Here is a 22,055-nt window from a genome sequence, read left to right as displayed (position 1 = left end):
TTGTTTTCAAATCCCTCCGCGATTTCGTCCCCTCCCTATCTCTGTAACCTACTCCAGCCCTACAATCCTTGCACTCTAATTCTGGCCTCTTGTGCATCCCCGATTTTAGTTGCTCCACCATTGGTGGCCGTGCCTTTAGCTGCTGAGGCCCTAAGCTCTGGAATGCCATCCCTAAACCTCTGTCTCTACACCTCTCTCCTTTTAAGACGTTCCTTAAAACCTTACTCTTTGGCCAAGCTGATCATCTGTCCTAATATCTCCTTATGTGGCTCGGTGTCAAATTTTGTTTGATAACGCTCCTGTGAAGCCCCTTGGTTGTTTCACTATATTAAAGGTGCTATATAAATGTAAGTTGTTTGATCAATACTTGGTATGTTCTTTGGGTAGATTAGTGTGAGCCATTTTCACAAGGCATTATTGGGTACTTGATGCACTTGAAATGCCTGGTGACAACACTTAGTGTGGTTTCTCTATGGCCATTTCACTGGTGATTTCTTGTGTACGTTAAGTATCCCTAAAGCCTCTGAAATAAAAACAAAATGCTGGAAATACTCTGCTAATCAGGCAGCAATTGTGGAGAGAGAAAGAGTTAATGTTTCAGGTCGATGACCTTTCATCAGGACTGATGCTGCCTGACTTGCTGAGCATTTCCAGCATTTTCTGTTTTATTTCAGATTTCCAGCATCTGCAGTATTTTGCTTTTGCAACTGGTTCTATGCACTTTAAAATACATTACTGTCATATGGTCTTCCACAAAAGCACTACTTGAAGCCATCAGTCCTTCCACCACTGAAACCCGCATAGATGTTGTTGTCATCTCTAGGCTCAATGAGTAAAAAGCTTTCCTTCTTGATCTCCACTGTATGTAAATTCCAACTTGTCCAAAATTCTGCTGCATGATGTCCTGCTCAGCCATAAACCCATCCTTGTTGAGTGACGCTGGCTTCCTGTTCCCCAACATAAAGCATTGAAAATCCTTGCCTTTGACTCCAAGTTGCCCTGTGGCCTTGTTGGCATATCTCTGCATCTCTTCCAGTCCTATATCCCATCCCGGCTGTTCCTTTTCACTGTGCACCCCCTCCCTTTGTCTCACCCTTGGTGGTAGAGCTTTCAGCTGCCTTGGAAGAGCCTCTGTAAACCCCTCTGCTTCTCATCCTTTTTTAAAAAAACTCTGCCTTTGACCCCACCTTTGGTCACCCCTTCTAATCCCCCTTCCTAGTTTGGTATCCGTTTACCTTGTGCTTAATTTGTGAAGTGCTTTGCGGTGTTTCTTTCCATTTATGGTGCTTTCTAAGTTTAGGTTGCCATTGCACTTCACGTCGTATCCAACTTTGTGTCCCATTTCACCAAGAAACGCTCCAGGAATGGAAAATAGTCGAGCGAGTGTCATCTATATGAACTTGCTCAGTTTATTGAACAGCAGCCATCTGTTAATTGATTTTTATATAAATTTATTGTTTCCTTATCAACTGTCTCTTTATCCGCAATTGGTCTCAAGGGACATAAAATTACACTTCGGAAGAATAGTACGTTTTGTTTTACAGGTATATGGTTCCTGTCATAAAATAACATGGTGTGACTTGTCATGAACAGTACTATAGGAGATACAATCTCTAAATTTGTTGATTGCTTAGTCAAAAAAAATTATGCTTTTCAGAGTTTTTTTAATAGAAAAAATAAAAATTACGAGAATTATTTTGTAGGAGTGATGATGTACTATATTTTCTGTATGAATCTCTAGTTGTCAGGCACTTCTTTATTTCCATAATTTTTCTGTGGTCAGTTACATTATTTTTGTGATGGATTTTAAGATTTTTTTAAATGTTTACATTGAGGTGCCAGACCAAAAATTGAAAGGATCAGTAGGAGTCCAAAATAAATCCCATCAGATTACCAATTTCAATGAGAATAAAGAAATTGCATGTCTTCATAAATTAATTTATTAAATGTGACCTGTGTTAAATGTTATTCAGCAACGCTTGTATGGGTAGTATATGCTGACTGTGGGACAAACTGTGGTATCAGTTGTGGGTTTTACCAATTAAAGATGCAGTATTTTAAGCATTCAAATGCTGACACTTTTAAAATATATTTTCTCATAAAACCTGACATTAAAGTTTTCAATATATTTTCCCCACAACAATTTTAGTATATAATAGATTTTGAGTAACAATTTATTTTTGATTTATTCATCTTGGCTGTTCAAACTTGTTTGGTGCCTTAACTTGGCTGATTTGAGGCAGTAATAGGCTAACTCATTTGGGTGAACAGGTGGTGTGCTTAGCTGTTCTCTGGCTGTTTGTTCCTATGGCACACAGCCTATTTAAGATAACAGGCTAAATCTTGCTGGTGCGGGGCATGTACGCCATTAGACTTTCTCCTACACCCTTCAGCTCAGTTTTTGTGCTGTAACTTGCTGGTAGTGTGAGCTGAAAGCGGTGTGGTGAGGTAAATGGGGCATCTGGGACCTTGGTGCACAGTGGGACCAACAGTCTATCTCCTTAACTAATGAAATTTAAGGATGAGAAAAAATCCAGAACAATGGAGGAGGAGGATGAATTAGTCAAATCGGAAAAAGAAAGAAAGATTGGATTGAGAGAGGGAAAAGAGACAAAGGAAAAGTAAGAATTTTTTTTAATTTAAAAAATCTCTGAAGAATTTACTACATGCAGGAATGCGATGCAACAGTTTAAATTGTACCCTTTCTGGGGCAGAGGGGTTGATTGGCATTGCATTAACAATTATCAATTCATTAATAGGGTACTTGCACTCTTAATTACCAGCCCTAATTTTGTGCAGAGTTTCATGGGAAATTAATGTGCAAATCCAGCATGTTCTTAAAAATAACGGAGCCGAAGGGCAAGATGCTGTTTGTGTGAAGCAAACTGGGGAGCGGCATAAATCGACCAGTTCTGGAGATTTGCAACTCCGCATATCTCAATTCTTTGCACTTGCTGGCCGATTTTTCACATTAATAACTGCGTGCGTCCACCACTAACTAGCCTTTGTATTATGCAAATATATAATGGTTTTAACCCAAATAGTAATCTTTTGTTCCTCTCCATGTCCGCACACTAATAGCATCAGAAGAAGTTTTCCTTAACTTCCATTATGAAGTGGGTTGAAAGAAACCCATTTCTTAATTTTTTTTTTTACATATTGGCCAAGTAATACTGTTGTAATCCTCAACAAAATTTAGGGGATACACTTTTTATTGAACGTTCATTTTCTTTTCTTTCAGGGAACTGCTTTTGAACAATAACCTGTTACGGGTTCTACCATTTGAGCTTGGAAAGTTGTTTCAATTACAGACCCTGGGTTTGAAAGGTAAGAGGAACAAATGTGGTCCAGTGTTGTATTGATTAGATCAGTTATCCTTGGTAAATTACTAGGATTCTAATTACAGGAAACTTTGTGCTATCCGGCACCCATGGGACCGAGCTACTGCCGTTTTTTTAAAAGCTCCGGATAGACCAGCGTCAATGTTATCAGATAGGAGCTTTTCATTGCAGTATCTGACCACAAACACTGTTGCTCAGCAACAGCTTGTAAACACTCGGCCCGTGGCTTGGAAGCGTCTCTGAAGCTGTTGCTAAGATACAGAGACGCTTTCTAGAGCCTGCCAGAAAGCCTGCCGTGTCTGACCACAAACACTGTTGCTCAGCAACAGCTTGTAAACACTCGGCCCAGTAGCTTGGAAGCGTCGCTGAAGCTGTTGTTAAGCGACAAAGATGCTTTCCAGAGCCTGCCTGTGAAAAGCTGGAAAAAAAAACCTAACCAAAACGGCTGCTGATTTCTGCCGTTAATCAAAGTTGCCGGACATTCAACTTCCGGATAGCACAAAGTTTCCTGTACATAAGTTCATTATTCTTGTTAATACTAGAAAGTGTATTGCCCCAGATTTTCTTCATTTCTCCACTCTGAATGTTATTGATTCCCAGTGGGATATGATTCCATCGTTGCCATTTGACCTCTGGCATCTCAATCAAATTACCATTTTGAATGTGAACAGGTGGTGAGTGTTGGCAGGCTATTTGACTGGCAACACTGTGGGGAGGGGTGGTGGCAGCAGAAGAATTGAAGCTGGGACCTTCTGGTCTGTGTGACTCCACTACATGCTGACTTTACTAACTGGAAAATCGTGAAACCCTTGCAAGTTCACTTTCAGAACTCTGCATGTTTTTGAGTACAGGTAGACTATCCTTTATCCGAAAACCTCGGGACCAGCCGTGTTTCGGATTTCGGAAGGTATTTTATAAGACTGGGAAATTTGTCGGGGGTGGGGGTCGGCGGGGTGGGTCGGCGGTCGGCGGTTGGGGTCGTGCGCACGACTTACGCTGAACGAAAAAACCTTCAGTTTTTAGAGGGTTTCGGTTTTCGGAAGTTCGGATAAAAGGTAGTCTACCTGTACTTGTCTTCCATCAAGTAACATACTTTAAAGAGTGATAGTTGTAAGGGAAAAGAGTTAGGTGGTGCAAATTTAAAGTCTACCCTTAGAATCCACATTGAGATTCAGCCTAGAGGAAGATAAACAATTTTATTTGCCAATGGTTGTTAAAGGTAGTAGTCACCCCATGATGCAAGGAACTATACTGAAGCAGCATAGTGAGCAGCAGCCCTCCTTATAGAATGTGAAAGTGGGTTGCCACCTTGCTCTTGAACATCACATGGATTACCAGGATAGTGAATGAGAATTTTTTTTTAAATAACATTTTCATAGAATAGATTCTCATGTTAAAAGATTTGAGAACTTAATTGCCACGGTTCAGTATAGTGCGACGCTACCTAATTAAATCGTTTTGTTAAGTTTCATTAAATAAAATGAGGCATTTATGTTCCAGATCCTTTTTTTGTTGAATTAATAGTTTGGAGTTGCAATATAAGGGAGCTGAATTAAAAATTCCAGCATCCTGGCAGTAGCTCATATTAGGCAAATGTATGTCTTCATATTAAAAAGCTCATCACAGTAATGCTCAAGTCTTCCATTTCCTAACCAAGGTGAATTCAAAAAAACTAGATTAAGCACCCCAGAACATAACGGCAATAATGAACCTCCTGATGTAAAGTAGTAAATGTCCAAAAACTGGTTTTCTCTTTAAAACTGCTTTAAGCCAAAAATTATATGCTGGCCATATTTCTTGACCTACATATTTGTGTACAAGTAAGACAACCCCCATCTCCCTAAAATTCAACTCAGAACTTATATCCAGCAGAAGACCGCACCCAACTCGAGTTCAACCCAAAAACTTCAACTGCCAAAATTCTCAACTGCATGTCAGTTGATGTCCACAACTACATTTCTCTTTAGCATTTCAACCACTGGAGAAGTTCGCAAACTTTTGGAGATTCATGTCCCATGCACACGCCCCTCTTTCTAAGAAACCGTATTTAGTGCAGTCTTGTACCAATAGTAATTTTTAAGTTATAATTAATAAAAGGTGTTAAATGTGTTAAGTAGAAATGGAACTGATTAATTTGTTACTTTTCCACATTCCTTACATGCACGGTACACAATTCATCAATTGTGGTCAGATACTATTCTAAGGGTGTTGCCACTGTTGCAATGAAATCACTTTTAATCTTTAGTTCATTTGCTTAGCAATTGTCATTTGTATTGGTCAAAAAGTAATCAGAATGAGCTGATAATACTCGATCCTTATTTAACAAGGAAGCTACACAGCTGAGGGATGGTGGTGAATATTCAGTTAAATTATTAAATCTGTTTGATCATCAAAATAATTGTCGGGCACAACTCTATATCTACTTTTAATTTTCACTAATAAAGGGACAAGACATACTGCAACTTTAACATTTTGTCCCTCCCATTAAATCAGCTAACTATCCTGTTGCATAAAATACCAAGATAAAAACTTCAAAAAATGATTCTGATGTTTTCAGGGATTGAAAGAAAGACTTGCATTTATATAGCGCCTTGAACGACCACAGCATTCCAAAAAGCTTTATAGCCAATGAAGTACTTTTGAAGTGTAGTCACTGTTATAATGTAGGAAATGTGGCAGCCAATTTGCACACAGCAAGCTCCCACAGACAGCAATTTGATAATCACCAGAAGCTGTTTGTGATGTTGATTGAGGGATAAATATTGGCCAGAACACCAGGGAGAACTTAATGACCACCTGAGAGCAGATGAGGTCTCGGTTTAACTTCTCATCTGAAAGATGGCACCTCCAACCATACTGCACTGGAGTGTCGGCCTGGATTTTTGTGCTGAAGTCCCTGGAGTGGGACTTGAATCCGCAACCTTCTAACTCGGAGGCGAGAATACTACCAACTGAGCCACGGCTGACGCTGACTGGATGAGTAAAGAACTCAAACCATTAGAAAAGCTATTTATATTCACTATATTTCAAGACTATGGAGCCATGGTAACGACACACATAGCTGTGTGACTCTCTGGTTATGCCTGCTTCATGTTTGTTCATAGGAACATTGGGAACAAGAGTAGGCCATTCAATTAGATCATGATTGATCTGCACCTCAACTTCATTTTCCTGCCTTTGCTCTATAGCTCTTGATACCCTTGCCCAACAAAATCTATGTCAGTGCATGCTTGTTGCATGATATGGGCCTGTCTTGAATCATAAATAAGCAATCTAACTCAAACCTTCCTTTTCAATGACAATAAGGTACCATAACCTGACACAGCAAGGCAGTGCCAAATAAGAAGTGAAAACTGCAGCTCGACATTCGATCAGATCTAAAGATAAGGAACAAAGCAAAACTGGGGCTCAATCTGGACCGGAGACGTGCTGCTGGGTGGACTTCAGTGCATTGCTTTTATCTCCGCATTGTCCTCGCACCCCCCTAATAACTTTGTTGTGCCCCACCAGTTTGGGAACCTCTGAACCAGTGCATTCTATCAGCTATTGCTGTTGACTGTTACTCAGTTTGGCTCTTGTAGTGTTATATTTAAATAACCGCTTTCCCCCTGCTAACATTATTCCTAGCTCCTGCTGCTGATTTTAAATAATCTCAGTATAGATCATCTTGATTATCTCTGATTTTAAATCGACAGCCGGATTGTAATTGGGTGGGAGAGTTACCATTTAAATATCTGTGCTGGAGGAGCAGATTGCATACTTATTTTTGTGCTGTCACCTGTTCTTTCTTGTTGCTCCTCTAGCTTGGGTATTTTACACAGTAACTTTTTTTATCATCTGACTTCAATCCAGGTTAAATTGGACACCACTGATTAGATACAGTGGACTGTGATTGGCAGTTGTAGTGAACATAATGTGCTCAGATTATGATTTCCAAAACCAAATTGCCAGAAGTTTCTGCTTTTTTTAACCAATTCATACTGTCATTTTAGCACGGTTCTTGAGGTACAAGGAGACTTTCACTCATTTTGTATGCCATTATTAGCTAGTCAGTGACTGTTTTAGTGCAGCTGGCTATTCATCCTTAAATCTAGCTTTTGTTCTTGATGGATAAGAAGTCTCAGCCTATTGAGGTTTTGTGATGAACTTCACACATGGAATGCATTCCATTGATTTGCATAGGTTGAGGTGTCCATTGCTCTGCAGAAGTGCTGCTGATCCGGGTTATCGGATTGCTGAGCAGTACTGACCAGTTATTTAAACAGCTAATCTGTAATATTATGTAAAATCCCCAGTATGCAGCTCAGGGGCTCTGATAAATATTAAGCTAATTCAGCTGATTTTAAAAAACTGTTACCAAAACTAGCATTTTGCGCAGAGTACTGCTCAGTTGGGACCCCTCTGCTCAGGCTGCAGAGTTTGGCAACTCTCTATGAAATCTGCTAAATTGGCTCAGCTGCCCGTCATAAGTATCTTAAAAATATGATCTATATTGGAGGCCGAACAGCTGTTTAAATTGCTGGCTAGTGCTGCCCAGTTGTTTTAACAGCGCTAGTTACTGGCATTTTAAACAGCTGAGTAATGCTGTACTCAGCAATGGATTTGGGCTAACAGCTGCCACACAAGGGACTATCACACGACCACCTAACTAGATTTTACTGTTTTCCCATACAAGATGTCCCCTACATATGCATGCGCACTTAAGCCCCATAATGGGGGGACATAAATTTCTTGCCTCTAAATCTAAATCTATATGGTAATCTCTTACTGCAAATTATTTCCAAATGTGTGGTAATTGTTCTCTAACTAGGATTGCGTTGACCATTTATTTTAACTGAGATTGGCTTTTGACTAAAGACCAAAAATTGAATGAAGGTAAAGGTCAAAGTGTCAAGTCTAGGCAGGGAACATTTGCAAGGTCGTGCCTCGATCTTGGTCAAGCCCAATTCTGCCATCAGCTCAGTGTGAATAGTGGTGTTTGGATCCTTCAGGTGGGCGACAACATTCTTCATTTAATACATTGACCCAAGCTTGGAGTTCAGCCTTTAGCCTGCTGTGCTTTGGTCAAGTGACCAGGACATCCAAGTCGCTGATGTCTTCAATCTTGCCAGTGCAGCTGGGCACCAACTGAAAACCCTTGGCTTGAACTGTCATCCAGGTAAAATGCAACACTGAGCTCCAGTAGATCATGCCTCAAACCAGTGAATCCACTGATGCTAGAATTCCTTACTGAAAGTAAAAATTGGTTGAGGACACTGCCCATGTCCAAGGGACTTCAGTTTATGGATACCATTTGCCCAACTTTGTAACTTGTAAGCAGTGTTGAAGTTATTTGGAATATTGTTTGTGTTGCATGGAACTGTGATGGTATGTAGTGAAGTAGAAATAAAATTAAAATTGTCAGTTGTGGTTACTTGAGCTAAAGTCAGGAGTTGGAAGAGAGCATTGCTATTTAGCACCTGTAAACTCTAATGCATTTTGATTAAGTGAAGAGGATGCAAGCAGAAGCAGCTAAAGTATAAGCTTTGTATTGTTTTCATTGGAAGAGAATGAAGTTGCTGTTTACAATTGATTTGTGGATCAGATTGGCTGAAACTTTCATATGATTTGTAGGAAACCCTCTGGCACAAGAAATCCTTAGCCTCTATCAGGAACCAGATGGAACACGTAGGCTACTGAATTACCTGCTTGACAATTTGGCAGGTACTTCAAAAAGAAGTAAGTAGATAAAACCTATAGTTTGACTTTTTTACATGCACATTAATTTGATAAAATTTGTAATTTGATTTTGTTCAATAGTTCAGCCAGAGCAGCCTCCACCTAGGTCATGGGTTGTCTTACAAGAACCAGAGAGGACACATCCCTCAGGTGAAGTACATTTTTATTTTCTTGAAACATCATGTTCAATATTAATGGAGTAAAAATAACTAACAATTACAATAAAATTGAAGTTTTCCAAAGTTGAGCATATGAATTTAATGTGATGACCTTGGCATCTAACCAAAGTTCAATGGGTAAAGCAGGTGAATTCTTTGTAATATTTAGTTACAATTAGTGAACCAGATTGCTCAGTGTAGGGAATAATTGGTGCATGTAAAATGTTATATAATTAGAGGCATCTTGGTTAGAATGAAAGAGCCAGGAAGAGGCTTTGTTCCACTGCTGGGTGTATACGATAGACCACCAAATAAAGGGAAGGAGATGGAGGAGCAAATCCGCAAGCAAATTTCACACATGTAAAAGCAATAGTGATAATGGAGTTCAATTAGTGATCTAGACTAGGGGAAGAAAGTGTGAAGGGCAAATAGGGGGGGGGGTTAGTGAATTCCTACAATGTGCACAGGAGAACTTTCTTGATCAATAGATTTCCAGCCCAACAAGGAAGGAAGCAGTGCTGGATATAGTGGAAATGAAATGGGGGGGCAAGTGGCGCATGTTTCAGTAGGAGAACATTTGCGAACGGCGATCACAGTATCATTAAGTTATAGAGTTATACAGCACAGAAAGAGGCCCTTCGGCCCATTGTGTCCGCGCCGGCCATCAAGCCCTGTCTATTCTAATCCCATTTTCCAGCACTTGGTCCGTAGCCTTGTATGCTGTGGCATTTCAAGTGCTCATCTAAATGCATCTTGAATGTTGTGGGCGTTCCTACCTTTACCACCCTTTCAGGCAGTGAGTTCCAGATTCCAACCACCCTCTGGGTGAAAAAGTTTTTCCTCAAATCCCCTCTAAACCTCCTGCCCCTTACCTTGGAACTATGCCCCCTGGTTATTAATCCCTCTATTAAGGGGAAAAGTTCCGTTCTGTCTACCCTATCTATGCCCCTCATAATTTTGTACACCTCAATCAGGTCTCCCCTCGGCCTTCTCTGCTCGAAGGAAAACAACCCCAGCCTGTCCAGTCTCTCTTCATAGCTGAAGCACTCCAGCCCAGGTAACATCCTGGTGAATCTCCTCTGCACCCTCTCCAATGCAATCACATCCTTCCTATAATGTGGCAATCAGAACTGCACGCAGTATTCCAGCTGTGGCCTAACTAACGTTTTGTACAGCTCCATCATAGCCTCCCTGCTCTTGCCTTCATTAGCCGAGGCATAGAATATAAGTATCCCATATGCCTTTTTAACCACCTTATCTACCTGTCCTGCTGCCTTCAGGGATCTATGTACATGCATACCAAGGATCCTCTGTCCTTCCTAGGGTCCTACCATTCATTGTGTATTCCCTTGTCTTGTTAGTCCTCCCAAAATGCATCACCTAACACTTTCAGGGTTAAATTCTATTTGCCACTGTTCTGCCCATCTAACCAACCCGTCTACATCGTCCTGTAGCCTGAGGCTTCCCTCCTCGCTATTTACCACTCCACCAATTTTTGTCATCTGCGAACTTACTGATCATACCTCCTACATTCATATCTAAATCATTAATGTACACTACAAACAGCAAGGGACCCAGCACCGATCCCTGCGGTACACCACTGGACACAGGCTTCCAGTCACAAAAACAACCTTCGACGTAGTAGCAGTAAAGAGAGAAAAGATTAGCGAGTAACATAAAAGGGAAGTCTTTTATAAACAGAGAGTAAAAGGATAGCCAAAGGAAGAGTGGGGCCAATTGGGGACCAAAAAGGAAATCATCTTGTGGAGGCAGAGGATATGGTTGAGGTACTAAATGAGTACTTTGCATCTGTCTTCACAAAAGATGCTGCCAACACCACAGTAAAGGAGGAGGGGGAAAGAGAAATTTGATAGGGTAAAAATAAAGAGGTACTTAAAAATTTGGCAGCCCTCAAAGTAGAAAAGGATGGCATGCATCCTCGGTTGCTGATGGCAGTAAGGATGAAACTAGCTGAGGCTCTGACCACCATCTTTAAATCCTTCTTGGATATGGGAATGGTGCCAGAGGACTGGAGGGATGCAAATGTTGCACCCTGTTCAGAAAAGGGGAGAAGGATAAACCTGGTAACAGACTAGTCAGCCTAACATCTGTGCTGGGGAAACTTCTAGAGGCCATAATCTGGGACAAAGTTAATTGTCATGTGGCAGAACGTGGGTTAATAAATGATGACCAACAAGGATTTGTTGAAGGCCAATCATGTCTGACAAACTTGATTGAGATCTTCAATGAAATATGGAGAGGGTTGATGTGTATATGGATTTTCAAAAGGCATTTGATCAAGTGTCACCTATTAGACTTGTTAGCAAAATTGGAGCCCGTGGGATTAAAAGGACAGTGGCAGCATGGATATGGAATTGGCTCAGATACAAAGCAGAGTAATGGTGAACGTTTGTTTATCAGACTGGAGGGAAGTATACAGCAGCATCCCCCCAAGGGTTGTTATTGGGAGAACTGCTCATTTTGGCGTATATTTATGACCTGAACTTTGGTATATGGGGCATAATTTCACACCGCTTGGAAATGTAGTAAACAGTAAGGAGGATAGTAGCAGACTTAAATTGACATGGGCAGACATATGGCAGATGAAATTTAATGCAGTGAAGTGATGCATTTTGGAAGGAAGAACAAGGAGAGGCAATACAAACTATTGTGGGGGGAGGGGATGTCATTTGTTTTGAAGTCTTGGTTGAAGCTGGTTACGTTTATAATCTGTTCACAATCCAAATTAAGAAATTTACTATATATATATCTCTATATCTATCTATATTTCTATCTCCACATTTTGAAAAAGTCATCTTGTTTCTATCTTCAATTCTCCAAGAAAACAGATTGAAATCTGAGACTTATTACTCATAAACTAGACTCCTAAATCCCAGAAGTAATCATGCCACTCTGAGCAAATTACCATCCATTACAATCCAAAAGAGAAATGAGTGCCTAAAACTGCAGATAATACTCAAACTGTGGCCTGTTGTATGATCAACATAGTTAGAATTGCTTGTTCCCTCAAGAACCTTTCCGAAGAGCCTCTAATAAGTTTACATTGACTGCATCCTTGTAAGTGAAGAATTGTTACACCTGTATCTTTTTTCCTTCTCCGTCTTTGCTAATTGACTTCTAAAAATAGTACCCCTTCATCATGCATGTGTGCCATGGTAACTGCAGTCTCTGCTGCACCCTTGTAGTACTTTAGAACCATTATAGACTTATATGGTGAAGCAATCCAATCCTCCTGCAGCTGATTAAGAAGGAAAAAGTAGAATGGGTGAGATAGAAAGCTTCACATAAAACATTCTCCTCCAAATAGGATGGAGGGGGGGGGGTGGTGAAGAACGAGGGGTTTTATTTTTCCATCTAGAGATATGGATTGTCAGTACTTATGTTTTCACTTGGAATGTGAGCAGCTGAGCTAATATTGGTTGTAGGTGTTGGTTCCAAATTAATATTTGAGAGCTGACTAGCAGAAGCTAGTGTCTTCAAATGCTTATGGTTTTGTGCATGCACTCCTAATGTTGGCCTAAATTTTAAGTGTTCTTTTGGAGTTACTAAGCTGTCTTTGGATTTGTTGAATCATTTTTAAAAACCCAAATATTGTTTTACAGCATTGTTCTCAGTCATGTGTTACAACGTACTATGTGACAAATATGCCACACGACAGCTGTATGGGTACTGTCCATCATGGGCACTGAATTGGGAATATAGGAAAAAATCTATTATGCAAGAAATTTTGAACTGCAATGCGGATATCATAAGTCTTCAGGTGAGGCACTTTGTCACTCAAATTATTTTGCTAAAGGAGCACTCTATTACAAATACTTTTAATAATTCATAGCTAGTAAATAGCCATTAAATATACCTGCCAGTGTGGTTCCAAGCTTGCTAAACCCAATCTTTCAGGTGATATTGCCATTGTTTGCATCCTTCCAGTTGTGCCAAATTTGCGATTGTGCTTGTGATTAACCAGTACAAGCTAGAAGTAAATGCTCCAACCCTGCTCACAATTGTACCATATCTGAAGAAGTTACTGTGGAGGTGTTTCCATACAATTTATGACTGTCCTACATCTGGACACAGTAGTGGTAGGATTATCAATAATTTGTCATTTTAATGTCTGTTCACTGATGGTTTTCTTTTTGTGCAGGAAGTTGAAACTGAACAGTACTTTGCTTTTTTCCTGGTTGAACTTAAAGAACATGGATATGATGGTTTTTTCAGTCCTAAATCCAGAGCTAGGACGATGTCGGAATCTGATCGGAAGCATGTAGACGGCTGTGCAATATTCTATAAGACTGAAAAGTAGGTTTTTATTTTAGTAGACAAACGGGATTTTTAAAAATCCTATTAATCTCTTTATTCAAATAATCTCGTTTCAACAAACTGAGGAACTTTTTGGGAGAGTGAATAAAAGAAGTTAATTCACAGAAGACATTTAGTCTTGATGTTCTCCAATTAGAGCTAGCTACCCAAATCCTGCTCCTTTTTATGTTCTTTTTCAAAGGTACATCCAATTTCCTTTTAAATTATGTTGCAGTCTTTTTAAATAGCCACTTGTGGTAAACTATTACATGTTGTAATATCAATGAAAAGATATATTCTAACTTTCCCTTTCAAATTTCTAGTTATAATTTAGCATTCATGCCCCTTTGTTACAGTTTGCCAACAAGTTAAAATCATTTGCTGTTTATACATGAAACCTTTTATTGATTTGAAAATGTCTGAGATTTCACCTTTAATTTTTTTTCTGTTGTCCAATGGGAAGTGGAGGGGTAATTTTTGTACCTTTTTTATAGTGATCGCTTATTCCTGCTTTAATTTTGAATATTCGCTCTGCCCTTTCCATGGGTCTTGTTACTAAGGACAGGAGTTTCTGCTAGGTTGCGCTGGTTTTCTCGGCGCATTTCACACACAATCGGCCAATCCAGCACAAAAGATCTCAATTTTGAGCACAACTTGCGTCCAGTGTAAATCAAGTTTTTGCAATCTACTGTGCTAGTTTTAAAAAAAACATTGTTAGGAGCCTGCCATGCCCACAAAGCTGGCCACGCCCCCAGATCTAATTAATCACCATTGAGAGTTTCTGCTAATTGCATCGTTTTCGGGCCTTCGAGGAGGTCCTTAAAAATTGAGCTTTTTTTTTAGCAGCAAGGACATTAGTCACATTTTAAATACTTTTCAGTTTTTTTAATAAACTGACTATTGTACAATGTAACTAGTAAATGATTCTGTAGTTTTTTAGTTATTTAAAATTACTCCGATGGTGGAATAGACATCAGTTTTTTGTGATAAACTCAGCTGTATTAATAAAGCTGCACTCTTCAATATATCAAGGAATATTTTTAATACAATTTTTTTAATTGCTTTCTAAAACACCCAATTGTACTGGTTTATGTCAGATTTTACATTTGGCGATATGCAAATGAGTAAGCGGAAACTTGAGCAAAATAAAATTCTCAACTAGCACAATTTGCCGATTGTGCCCAAAGTGGAAACTTGGTGGAAATGTCAACCTTGATTTGGAAAAAAGAAAGACTTGCATTTATATAGTGCCTTTCAAGACCACTGGACATCCCAAAGCATTTTACAACCAATGAAGTACTTTTGAAGTGGAGTCACACTTGTAATGTAGGAAAGGCGGCAGCCAGTTTGCACAGCAAGGTCCCACAAACAGCAATGTGATGACCAGATAATCTGTTTCTTCTTTTGATTGAAGGATGAACATATTCCAGGACGCTGGAAATAACTCTCCTGCTCTTCTTTGAAATAGTCAGTCATAACGATACAGGAGGCGGCCATTTGGCCCATCGAGTCCAGGCCGGCTCTCTGTAGAGCAATCCAGTCAGTCCCATTCTCCTGCTCTACCCCCGTAGCCCTGCAAGTTTATTTCTCTCAAGTGTCTATCCAGTCTCCGCTTCCATCACTTCCGTCGGCAGCGAGTTCCAGGTCCTCGCCACTCGCTGCGTAAATTTTTTTTTCCTCACTTCCCCCTGTATCTCTTGTCCAAAACCTTAAATCGGTACCCCCTAGTCCTTATACCATCAACTAGTGGGAACAGCCTTTCCCTGTCTAGCCTATCCAAACCCATCATAATCTTGTACACTTCTATCAAATTACCGCTCAAACTCCTTTGCTCCAATGAAAACAAATCCAGCTTCTCCAACCAGTCCTTGTAGCGAAAATCCCCCCTCCCCGGAACCATTCTGGTAAATCTCCTCTGCACCCTCTCAAGGACCTTCACATCCTTCCTAAAGTGTGGTGACCAGAACTGGACGCAATACTCCAGTTATGGCCTAACCAGCGCTTTTATAAAGGTTCAGCATAACTTCTCTACTTTTGTACTCAATACATCTATCTATGGAGCCCAAGATCTCATATGCTTTGCTAACCACTCACTCAGTATGCCCCACCACCTTCAGGGACCTATGCACATTAACTCCCAGGTCCCTCTGTCCCTGCACACTCTTTAAAACTGTGTCATTAAGTGCATATTGCCTCTCCCTGTTCCTTCTGCCAAAATGCATCACCTCACACTTCTGTGTTAAATTCCATCTGCCATTTGTCGGCCCATTCTGCTAGCATTTCTATGTCCTGTTGCAGTCGATTGGTATCATCCTCACTGTTTGCCACACCCCAAGTTTGGTGTCATCGGCAAATTTAGAAATTCTACTTTGTATTCCAATATCCAGGTCATTTCAAAAAAAGTAGTGGCCCCAGCACTGACCCTTGGGGAACACCACTGTCTGCCACCCTCCAGTCTGAAAAACAGCCATTTACCACAACTCGCTGTTTCCTGTCCTTAAGCCAATTCCTTATCCAAGCTGCCACTGACCCACCTATTCCATGAACCTCAATTTTGTTAACCAGCCTTCTATGTGGTACTTTGTCAAACGCCTTCCTAAAATCCATGTAGACAACATCCATTGCATTCCCTTCATCAATCCTCCGTTACTTCATCAAAAAATTCAATTAGATTATTCAAACACGCTCTGCCTTTTACAAATCTGTGTTGGCTCTCCTTAGCTTAAACCTCTCCAAGTGTCCATTAATTTTTTCCTTGATCATTGTTTCTAAAACTTTACCCACCACTGATAAACTGACCGGTATGTAGTTACTAGGATTGTCCTTACACCCTTTCTTGAACAATGGTGTCACATTTGCCACTTTCCAATCTTCAAGCACCTCCCCCACATCTAGGGAAGATTGTGCCATGGGATCTTTTATGTCCACCTGAGAGCAGACAGGGCCTCAATTTAACGTCGCAACCGAAAGACTGCACCTCCGACAGTGCAGCACTCCTTCAGCACTGCAATGGAATGTCTGCCTAGATATTTGTGCTCAAGTCTCTGGAGTGGGACTTGAACCCACAACCTTCTGCCTCAGAGGCGAGAGTGCTACCCACTGAGCCACAGTTGACACTTTAAAATTTGATCAATTTGGAAAATGACTTGTGCAATAAAAGTCGTCTGGTTTCCCAACAAGGAATGACTTATCAGTTGGACCCTTCTCATACTTGGTACTGAGCCTTTGAGTTGAGAGATAGTTGTCTTTACTCAATTCTGTAACAGTTGGTCATGGGGTCACTGTTGAGTTATGTTAGGCAAATAGATCAGAGATGTGCTGTGGCTTCTGTATGGCCCAACTGAGAAGTTGTCACTTAAATATCATCACACTGAAGGAAGTGAGCTACATTACAGCTGGCAGCAGCAACTGATGTGTATGCACTTGTATAATCCTGCTGCTAAAGCAACTTCTTTGGAACAGCAGTTAGTGTCTGTCACTTGTTTCACAGACAAGCCAGCAGAGACCCTGATTTCAAATGAAACAATTTCCCCTCTTCCCGGACTACTTTGTCCCCAGTGATATAAATTTCTCGATTTATGCAAATGTTTGTTTTCTCGCTTGCTCTCTATTAAAACATTACACTTACATGTAATTTCTGTCATACTTTTTTTTTTAAAGTATAAAGAAGCACAGGACATTATTTGCAGTTTTGAGAACTCCAAAAATGTGTAATACCATGTCCACAATGTCTTCAGGCTCTTAATTGGCCATCCCATAAACAAAACCAGGGGTCTGATCTCAAATCTGGATAGCAGTTAACCTTTAGTTGAACTCGCCTAGCATTCACTTAATATAATTTAGACTAGATAGCCTTAATGGGATACACTCTCACTTGAGCAACAGAATACTGTATTGTGTTAGACATGGTATGGGGTTTTCCTGTCTTTATAAAAGAATGGCAAGGAAGATAAAAGATGCAAGCTATTTCAACATGAACCACTCACTTCATAAGCCCATTAAAGTACTTCGCTCTGCTGCTTAAGAGTGATGTGTCCCTTTTTAAGAGATGTATGTCTCATTGTAAGAGTGTCAGTGTGTGTACAGAGTTCAAAGCTTCATTCAAAACAATTTTTTAATGATTTAAAGCTGATTAAAATTTGAGCTACATTTCTAAATCTGCATTAGTATGTCATAGACATTCGTGTGTTCTTTTGCTAGTTTTTCTCCAAATAATCACTTGGGTTGCTGCTTCTGTCAAAACAAATTCCAGTTTCAAAGTCAGGGCAATAAGATGGCACACTTTTGATGGCAAGTTACTTCCTTCTCAAGTAGGAGGAATGACCGGCAGGATTATAATCCTGCACCTGATAACATCATACAATTGGAAAACAGGAGTTGTGTTGACAGCCATGCAGAAGTTATAGCCAAGACCATATAGTTGTTTGGATGAGTCTTCTAAAAGCAAAATGTGTAATTTGGATGAGTTCTTTTAAAAGCAACAGCTGTAATTTAGCACACAAAAATGTAATGCTGTATATTTTTGTACATGATGGCACAGGCTGCAAAACAAGAATACTAAATTAAGCTGTGGCTGCAGATCGGCATCTTGCAATATTGGGCCTTAAATGTACATGAACTAGCATTTTTGGTTGAATGCTGATAGAATTTAATTTTTGTAAAGGGAGAAATAGTCGCGTTTACTCAGTTTATATAAAACTTCAGTATCTGGAAATGTACAAATCAGTTGGCATCTGTGAAGAAAAGACAGGTTAATGTTTCAGGTAGGGGTAAACTCAATGTTAAGCTGTCCTTTATTTGCAGAGGCTGTCTGACTGGGTATTTCCAGCATTTTCTGTTTCTGTTCCAGTTGTCCAGTATTTACATTTTTTAAATTTTGTACGTGATATAAGGCTGTAATTGAATTTAAGCAATTCTAAACATTATCGGAAACTTTTGCCTGCTGGACATAATTTTGTTTAGTAAATTAGTGTTTTCATGCATACATTGTCTTTATGTTCTATATTTGGGGATAGCTGCATTTATTAAATTTTCTTCTTTAAAAGCTGTCAATTTTTACTGTGTTTTAATATTTGTTATAGATTTTGTCTGATTCAGAACCATACTGTTGAATTCAACCAGTTGGCTATGGCAAACTCTGATGGCTCAGAAGCTATGTTGAACAGAGTTATGACAAAAGACAACATTGGAGTTGCGGTGCTCTTGGAGTTGCAGAAGGATTCTTTTGAACTATCCCGTAAGTATCTGTCTCCAAAGCCCGGATGCAACTTAGAACATAAGAAATAAGAGCAGGAGTAGACCATACGGCCCCTGGAGCCTGCTCCGCCATTCAGTAAGATCATGGCTGATCATCGACCTCAACTCCACTTTCCCGCCTGATCTCCATATCCCTTGATTCCGCTTAGAGTCCAAAAAGCTATCTATCGCCGCCTTGAATATACTCAAACACTCAGCATGCACAGCTGTCCGGGGCAGAGAATTCCAAAGATTCACAACCCTCTGAGTGAAGAAATTCCTTCTCATCTCAGTCTTAACTGGCCTACCCTTATCCTTAATGCTATTAATAACTATTGTGAATTACTGCTGAGGTCTTCCTCATTTTGTTCAACATATATATCAAATGTTCATGGGGTGTAGAAAGAGAATTGCACGAGGATACTATCCCTTTTTAAGAAGTTAGTGCTCTTAAGGTGTTGAGCTCTCTGCCTCCCCTCCCCACTGCCTTTACTCTGCTGCATTATGGACACTTCTTGAGACTTGGCTCTTATTTCTTCGTCAAAGATATCCAGTATTTCCTGTTGTCTATCACAACTGAGGATGTTATTTTGGCGCTGGATTTTTTTTTTGTTCAATCTTTGACAGTTGAATAAATGTAAGTTTTTTTCACAAGATTCTTGTCACCTTCCTGCAGTTTTGATTCTACTTGCCCAAATCAATAACTTTTTTATTTATATTAACATTTAATTATTTTGAGGGGCAATATAAATAAATGAGAATTTTAAACAGGGTGCAGGAACAGAGACCTGAGGGTGTACATACAACAGCAAATGCATTTATATAGCATCTTTACGTAGTAAAACGTCCCAAGGTGCTTCACAGGAGCATTATAAAACAAAATTTGACACCAAGCCACATAAGGTGATAGTGGGACAGATGACCAAAGGCTTGGTCAAAGAGGCAGGTTTTAAGGAGCGCCTTAAAGAAGGAAAGAGAGGTTTAGGGAGGGGATTCCAGAGCCTAGGACCAAGACAGCTGAAGGCATGGCTGTCAATGGTGGAGCGATTTAAAATTGGGGATACTTAAGAGGCCAGAATTGACGAAGCACAGAGATCTCAGGATTGATGGGCTGGAGGAGATTAGAGATAGGGAGGGGTGAGGCCATGGAGGGATTTGAAAACAAGGATGAGAATTTTAAAATCGAGGCGTTGCTTAATCTAGCGAGCATGGGAAATGGGTGAACGGGACTTGTGCGGGTTAGGATACGGGCATCAGAGTTTTGGATGAACTCCAGTTTATGGAGGGTAGGAGGATTGGCCAATTGATATTGAGGGAATGCAGTAGATTTGGTGTGTATAAATTTTCGGAAGGCATTCAGTAAGATGCCTCGAGACTAATGTTCCCTGTAATTTTTTGGGGGGGGCCACGCTGCCCCTTTAATAGGCTATGCAGCCCATTCAAAATTCCACACGTGTGTTTTTCAATTTAAAAGCTGCTCACCGGCTGCGAGGGATCCCTGGAGCACTGCGCAGCCGTGCAGCTTACAGGGAAAGTTGTTGGAGATTAGTTACACATGGTGTATGTTATCAGGAAGTGCAGCATCACAAACAGAGTTGGTTCATTGACAGGAAAATAAGAGGGTAAATGGGTGTTGGTCAGCTTGGAGAAGAGTTGGAAATGGTGTGCCTCGGGCCATTACTTGGTCCACTTTTGTTCTTGGCCTGCATATAGATTATTTGAGTTGGCCATTGGGAACACAATTGAAATTTGGCAAGGATGCAAGAGTAGGGGTTTTAACAAACAGTGAGGTTTGTAGAAGAATTCAGGAGGACATATACAGGTTAGGGGAATAGGCAAATAAGTAATTTATAAATAGTGAAAAGCTGAGATCCCAGTACAGATCCCTGGGGGACACTACTCGTCACATTCTGCCAATTGGAGTACATACTTATTATCCCTACTGTTTCCTACCTCCTAACCAATTCTCTACCCATGTCAATAGGATGCCTCCAATTTCTTGTGCAATCATTTTTGCTAACAACATCTGTGCTAGTCACGTTGATGGGTAATATGGAGGGAGCTTTACTCTGCATCTGGCTATGGTATACCTGACCTGGGAGTGCTTGCTATGAACAAGGAATTCTTATCGCTCAGAATTTAATTTCCCAGCATTCTGTCAAAGTGCAGAATCTTTTTTTTTTGTAACCAGTTCAAGTATAAAACAATTCATATGAATGGAAAAGCTGCAACTGTTTTTTAAATTGATTTTAATACATCAAATTTCAAAGATTTTCTGTTCTCCTGTGGTGTTGCACACTGAGTCAAGACTAAGGGTAGTCTTCATGTGAAGTGGGGTTAGCGTGCAAGCAAAATTTGGACCATGATGCACAAACATATTTCGGTCTCATTTCAAAGCCATATATTTTAGCCTTAACCAAAATATTATATAAAATATATTAGTTAAATAACACAATTTGCAGCGGTTTGGGATGCAGACAGTATAGTTGGTTGGAGCATAGGAGTTTCTCTGAAGTACAGACTAAGCAGCTGGGGGCGATAAAGCTAAGGTGCTGCAGCACCACTGCTGATGGCAGAGTTTAATTACAGCATGTGGAGTTTACATGGGCCGATACTTTTATAAATGTGGACATTGGGATAAAGTTGAACAAAAATGTAGTACGGTTTTGTCGGTGAACTGTGTGCAGATGTAACATTTTTAATATATTGTATGCACCTGCGAACAAGTTAAGAGAGCCCGCAGTTTGCTGGTCTATGTAGCTTGAAAAAGATTTTACTTGAATACTAAATCTATTCTGACAGTTTGGCATTATTTTTCAATCTTAGCTGGGAAGTCATTTCATGGCATGGAAAAGCAGCTCATTCTTGTTGCAAATGCACATATGCATTGGGATCCTGAGTACTCTGATGTCAAGCTGATTCAAACCATGATGTTCCTGTCTGAAGTGAAGAACATCATTGAAAAGGCTTCTCGTACCCTCAGACCTGGTGCTGTCTCAGGAGACCTTAATGTCATTCCACTTGTACTGTGTGCAGATCTCAATTCACTGCCAGATTCAGGTAAGGATTACTAACCCACCTTTAGTTGCGTTATGATGACTGTACTTGCCGGTACTTTTGTGTAATATTTAAATTGGGCCATTTCTCACCCAGAAAGTTAAGTTGGTTGGCCAGACATAAACCTTGTGAATTATGAAAAATATTTTGCAATTATAATTAATTCTGTGTTTAGTGAGAGTCCATAGTGTTGCACCTGAAAGTGTGGCTTCAAATGTGTCACCTCCAA

General features: G+C 40.1%; 1 protein-coding gene across 9 annotated transcripts in view; it reads left to right on the top strand.

Annotated features, from left to right (window-relative positions):
- The window catches only part of cnot6a (CCR4-NOT transcription complex, subunit 6a), a 96,061-nt gene that overhangs the window by 61,120 nt on the left and 12,886 nt on the right, over positions 1-22,055 (top strand). For 8 of the 9 annotated variants that reach the window (XM_085995528.1, XM_085995523.1, XM_085995524.1 and 5 more), the window contains 7 exons: positions 3,242-3,327; positions 8,955-9,059; positions 9,141-9,209; positions 12,841-12,998; positions 13,380-13,534; positions 18,616-18,770; positions 21,596-21,829. In XM_085995528.1, coding sequence (XP_085851654.1) covers positions 3,242-3,327; positions 8,955-9,059; positions 9,141-9,209; positions 12,841-12,998; positions 13,380-13,534; positions 18,616-18,770; positions 21,596-21,829 — 962 coding nt within the window. Of the gene's footprint in view, positions 1-2,374; positions 2,622-3,241; positions 3,328-8,954; positions 9,060-9,140; positions 9,210-12,840; positions 12,999-13,379; positions 13,535-18,615; positions 18,771-21,595; positions 21,830-22,055 lie in introns of those variants that run through there. The other variant, XM_085995526.1, reaches the window with a different exon arrangement.

This window comes from Somniosus microcephalus, chromosome 8 (assembly GCF_052327205.1).
Source record: "Somniosus microcephalus isolate GS21.2 chromosome 8, FLI_Smic_1.0, whole genome shotgun sequence".
In the NCBI taxonomy this organism is placed as follows: Eukaryota; Metazoa; Chordata; class Chondrichthyes; order Squaliformes; family Somniosidae; genus Somniosus; species Somniosus microcephalus.
Note: the sequence above shows the minus strand (reverse complement) of the source record. Positions and strands in the feature narration are given on the sequence as shown.